At 47.8% G+C, this 5,995-nt stretch overlaps 1 protein-coding gene across 1 annotated transcript in view; it reads right to left on the minus strand.

Annotated features, from left to right (window-relative positions):
* Positions 1–4,719: 4,719 nt before the first annotated feature.
* AFAP1 (actin filament associated protein 1) overlaps positions 4,720–5,995 on the minus strand; it is a 133,534-nt gene continuing 132,258 nt past the window's right edge. The window contains exon 15 of the mRNA XM_004383550.1: positions 4,720–5,027. Within this exon, the coding sequence (XP_004383607.1) occupies positions 4,720–5,027 (308 nt within the window). The remainder of the gene's footprint in view (positions 5,028–5,995) is intronic.

Consider the following 5,995-nt stretch of genomic DNA (forward strand, 5'->3'; position numbering starts at 1 on the left):
ATCCGGCCTTGGTGAGAGAAATGATGCTGGATGTTGCAGGATAGAAGTTTGCAAAGCCAACGACTTAATCATTGCAAATCTTTTTTCAACTCCATAAATGGCGACTCTACACATGGACCTCGCCAGATGGAATACACAGGAATCAAAGCGACTACATCTGTGGAAAGAGACGATGGAAAAGCTCAACATCACCAGTCAGAACAAGGCCAGGGGCCAACTGTGGAACAGACCATCAATTGCTCATATGCTAGTTCAAGTTGAAACTGAAGAAAATTAGAACAAGTCCACGAGAGCCAAAGTACGACCTTGAGTATATCCCACCTGAATTTAGAGACCATCTCAAGAGTAGATTTGACCACTGAACGCTAATGACCAAAGACCAGAGAAGTTGTGGGACAACGTCAAGGACATCATACATGAAGAAAGCAAAAGGTTATTAAAGAGACAGGAAAGACAAAAATAGATGTCAGAAGAGACTCTGAAACTTGCTCTTGAACTTCGTGTCGCTAAAGTGAACAGAAGAAACGATGAAGTAAAAAAGCTGAACAGAAGATTTTGAAGGGCGGCTCGAGAAGACAAAGTAAAGTATTATAATGACATGTGCAAAGAGCTGGAGATAGAAAATCAAAAGGGAAGAACATGCTCGGCATTTCTCAAGGTGAAAGAACTGAAGAAGAAATTCAAGTCTCAAGTTGCAATATTGAAGGATTCTACAGGGAAAATATTGAATGACACAGGAAACATCCAAAGACAATGGAAGGAATACACAGAGTCACTGTACCAATAAGATCTGGTTGACCTTCAGCCATTTCAGGAGGCAGCATATGATCAAGAACTGATGGGACTGAAGGAAGAAGTCCAAGACGCACTGAAGGCATTGGCGAAAAACAAGGCTCGAGGAATTGACGGGATATCAATTGAGAAGTTTCAACAAGTAGATGCAGAGCTAGAAGTGCACACTCATCTATGCCAAGAAATTTGGAAGACAGCTCCCGGCCAACAGACTGGAAGAGATCCATATATGTGCCTTTTCCAAAGAAGGTGACCCAAAAAAATGTGGAAATATAGAACGATATCATTAATATCACACACAAGTAAAATTACGCTGAAGATAATTCAAAAATGGTTGCAACGGTACATTGACACGGACTGTCAGAAATTCAAGCTGGATGCAGAAGAGGACGTGGAAGAACGGATCCTGGCTGAAAGCAGAGAAAACCAGGAAGAAGTTTACCTGTGTTTTATTGACTATGCAAAAGCATTTGACTGTGTGAATCATTACAAATTATGGATAACATTGTGAAGAATAGGAATTCCAGAACACTTAATTGTGCTTGTGAGGAACCTGTACATAGATCAAGAGGCAGTCATTCCAACAGAACAAGGCGATATTGTGTGGTTTAAAACCAGGAACGTATGCGTCAGGGTTATATCCTTTCACCGTACTCATTCCATCTGCATGCTGAGCAAATAATCTGAGAAGCTGGACTACATGAAAAAGGATGCAGCATCAGAATTGGAGGAAGACTCATTAACAACCTGCAATATGCAGATGACATGATCTTGTTTGCTGAAAGCGAAGAGGACTTGAAGCACTTACTGATGAAGATCGAAGAACACAGCCTTCACTATGGATTACACCTCGACATAAAGAAAACAAAAATCCTCACAACTGGACCAATAAGCAACATCATGATAAACAGAGAAGATATTGAAGTTGTCAAGAATGTCATTTTACTTGGATCCACAATCACCACCCATGGAAGCAGCAGTCAGGAAATCAAATGACGTGTTGCACTGGGCAAATCTGCTGCAAAAGGCCTCTGAAGTGTTAAAAAGATGTCACTTTGAGGACTAAGGTGCGCCAAACTCAAGCCACTGTATTTTCAATCGTCTCCAATGCATGCAAAAGCTGGACAATGAATAAGGAAGACCAAGGAAGAACTGACGCCTTTGCATTATGGTGTTGGTGAAGAATATACCATGGACTTCCAGAAGAACGAAAGAATTTGTCTTGGAAGAAGTACAACCAGAGCGCTCCTTGGAAGCAAGGATGGCGAGACTTCATCTCACATACTTTGGACATGTTATCAGGAGGGACCAGTCCCTGGAGAAGGACATTATGCTTGGTAAAGTAGAGGGTCAGCGAAAAAGAGGAAGCCCCTCAACGAGACGGACTGACACAGTGGCTGCAACAATGGGCTCAAGCACAATAACAACTGTGAGGGTGGTGTGGGACTGGGCAGTGTTTTGCTCTGTTGTACATGGGGTTGCTATGAGTTGGAACCGACCTGCTGGCACCTAACAACAACAGCACCATATCTATATCATCTATGGAGTCTCTGGGTGGCACCAACAGTTAAACACTTGGCTGCTAACCGAAAGATTGGTGGTTCAAACCCATCCAGAGGCACCTCAGAAGAAAGGCTTGGTGATCTACTTCCAAAAAATCAGCCACTGAAATCCCTGTGGCGCACAGTTCTCTGACACACCTCGGGTTGCCATGAGTCAGAGCTGACTCAACAGCGATTGGTTTGTTTTTGTGGTTTATGTCTGTGAATATGTGTATATACATGGATATGAGTACATAGTTGTATACGTGTGTTATGTGTATACACAAACACACATTATATGAATGAATGAACACTGGCTCTGTGCCAACAGCTTTTACATCCGTGACCCGCTGCGGCCGGCAGTATTATCTCCATTTTACAGACAGAAAACACAAGGCTCACAGAAGTTCACCCACTGGATTCCAGAGCCTGCTCTCCTGAACACTCTGTTTTATTGTTACCGAAAGAAGTTTTGGCACAGGTTGTCATGTGGTTTGGGTGACGGGAAATGGGGGCTCCAACCCTGCCGCTTGAATGAGGTCTCTCAGGTAGAAGGAGAGGTGAGGGGGTCACTGAGGTGGATGAGGGGCTGGAGCGTGGGGAGGAAGGAGAGGAGGGGGCGTGAGGGGTCCAGGCAACAAAGGTAAGACAGCAGTGGTGGGGTGGTGACCAGTGTCAGCTGCACCAGTGGCCGGCACCAAAAACTCTCCACAAACGCACCCAATGCCCATGGGGGAGACAGTGGGTCACCGAGGCTGGAGTCCACCCAGTACCCGTGGCGGTGGGTGGACAGTGGGTCACCGAGGCTGGTATCCACCCAGTGCCTGTGGGGGGACAGTGGTTTGGAGAGAAGAACATGAAACAACAGCCTTGGAGAGACTGCAGGTGGAGGGTCCCTAGAGCAGGAGAAGCGGTGGTCCAGGCCGCCCACCCTCAGCGGTGCAGGAGGCCCCGGGTCCTCAATGGGAAAGTGACCGTGATAACATGTGATGTGTGAGCTAGAGAGGACTGAGCAGGGTGATTACGGGAGAAGGGAACCTCCTGCCCTGCGTCTGTTAGCCAAACGGAGGGCACAGCACATGGTTTGCGGGGGTGGTTCCTGTCTGCAAACTGATTTCCGTCGGCTGAACTGGATCTGCGATGACAGTCTGTCTCTGCTCATTTCAGCGTCCCCAGCACCGGTGAACGGTCGGCACACGGCTCATGTTTTATTAAAAATTGCTACGTTGAATTGCATTTCTGATCTAGTGAGCTGGCTTCAAATTAGGACCTGTTCAAAAGAGACAGAGTGCCTGGGTGGTGGCGACAGTTCACATGCTCGGCTGCTGACCAAAAGGATGGAGGTTCAAGTCTACCCAGAGGCACCTCGGAAGAACGGCCTGGTAATCTGCTTCTGAAAGGTCAACCAAAAACCCGTTGCTACTGTGTCAATTCCAACTCATGATGACCCATGAGCTTCACAGGGTTTTCAATGGCTGCGATCTTACAGAAGCAGATTGCCAGGCTTTTCTTCTGTGGTGCCACCGGGTGGACTTGAACCTCCAGCCTTCCTATTTGCATCACCCAGGGACCCTTCCAAAAGGTCACTGTCATTGCAGACACTACGGAGCACAGCTCTACTCCACACACATGGGGTCTCCAGGAGTCAGAACTGACTTGATGACAATTGGTTTGGGTTTTTTTGTTCGTTTCTTTCAAAAGAGAGAAAAGAACCGTACTGCCATGGACTGAATTGTGTTCCCAAAAATATCTGTCAACTTGGCTGGGTCATGATTCCCAGCATTGTGTGATTGTGTGCCATGTTATCATCTGAGGTGATTTCCCTATGTGTTGTAAATGCTATCCCTATGATGTAAGAAGAGGGATTAGCAGCGTTATACTGATGAGGTCTACAAGATTGGGTAGTGTCATAAGCCAATCTCTTCTGAGATATAAAAGAGAGAAGTGAGCAGAGAGACATGGGGACCTCACACCATCAAGAAAGCAGCGCCGGGAGCAGACCATGTCCTTTGGACCTAAGGTTCCTGCGCTGAGAAGCTCCCAGACCAAAGGAAGATTAATGACAAGGACCTTCCTCCAGAGCCAACAGAGAGAGAGCCTTCCCCTGGAGCTGATGCCCTGAATTTGGACTTGTAGCCTACCGGACTGTGAGAGAATACACTTCTCTTTGTTAAAGCCATCCACTCGTGGTATTTCTGTTAGAGCAGCACTAGATGACTAAGACGTGTACCTATTCAAATCTGATGGTACAAAGGGAAGAAAACAGACCCAGTGTTTCCCTCACCCTTTAAAAATGTCAGTGAAAGAGGAGAAAACTTCATTTCAGAGGAGAGAGGACGCGACTGATCAAAGCGTCTGAAGCCACGTGCTGTGCATTTTGCTGTGCTCACGGAAGGGACGGTGACCAGGCCACCCGAGAAGGTAAGTCGGCCTGTTCTCTCGGTACACGGAACACTGCCTGAGGCCACGGCGGCCCGGGCAGGTGAGCGGGCAGGAAGCGTACCTGGGGGCTGGAGGTCCCTGACTTGGGCTCGATGGCCAGCCCGAGGGTGATGCCACCTGCCAGGGCCTTCTTCAAGCTCTCCTTGACCTCGGTCAGCTCCAGCTCCAGGTTGACGCGCTCGGCCTCCTTCTGCTTGCAGTCCTCCTCCAGCTTCTTCAGCTTGTCCTCCAGGATCACCTGCGTCTTCCTGCCTGCAACACGAGACACAAGGCTCCAGGAGCTGGCCAAGACGCTGGTCTCCCGAAAGGACCTGTGAGTGTAGGCTGACCTCCCCTGAGCTGGGGCCTTCTACAGAACCAACTCAGCTGTTCTCGAAAGGGACAAAGCCCCTCTCCAGCCCCTTCCCTTCGCTGTGGCCACAAGAATATAGGCCAGGAAACGGGCGACTTTGATTCTTACAAACTCACAGCGTTCCTGGGTCTGGGCCTCCATGGCTCCTTGGAAACCGTAGACCATCAAGTATCTGATTCCCAAGGGGCACTGACCAGGGAAGTCCACGGTTCTTTATTTGTTTTACCTCTTACTAGTTACAACTCTAAGTCCTTAAAACCAAACCCGTTGCTGCCAAGAAGATTCTCACTCATAGTGACCCTACATGACAGAATAGAACTGCCCCATAGGGTTTCCAAGGAGTGGCTGGTGGATTCAAACTGTCAACCTTCGGGTTAGCAACCTGAGCTCTTAACCACTGCACCCCCAGGGCTCCGTCTAAGGTCTTTAGGTGGCGCAAATAGTTTGGGCTCAACTACTAACCTAAAGGTTTACAGTTTGAACCCACCAGTGGCACCGTGGAATAAAGGCCTGGTGATCTGCTTCTGTAATGATTACGGATAAGAAAGCCCTAGGGAGCCCTACTCTGTCACACGTGAGGTCGCCATGAGTCAGAATCGACTCTACAGCAACAGATATTTTGTTTTTTTACTTATACCGATAAAGAGCCCTGGTGGCACAATGGTTAAGCGTTTGGCTGCTAATCAAGAGGCTGGCGGTTCAAATCAACCAGTCAACCCTTGGAAACCCTGTGGACCTTATGAGTTGGAAGTGACTCGACCGCAGCGGGTGTTCTTTTTTTTATTTTTCCCATACAAAAATTTATACACACATTGTTATGTGACCCTAATTGCTCTCCCCATACTGTGACAGCACACTCCTCCTTTCC

Source organism: Trichechus manatus, unplaced genomic scaffold (assembly GCF_000243295.1).
Source record: "Trichechus manatus latirostris isolate Lorelei unplaced genomic scaffold, TriManLat1.0 scaffold00111, whole genome shotgun sequence".
In the NCBI taxonomy this organism is placed as follows: Eukaryota; Metazoa; Chordata; class Mammalia; order Sirenia; family Trichechidae; genus Trichechus; species Trichechus manatus.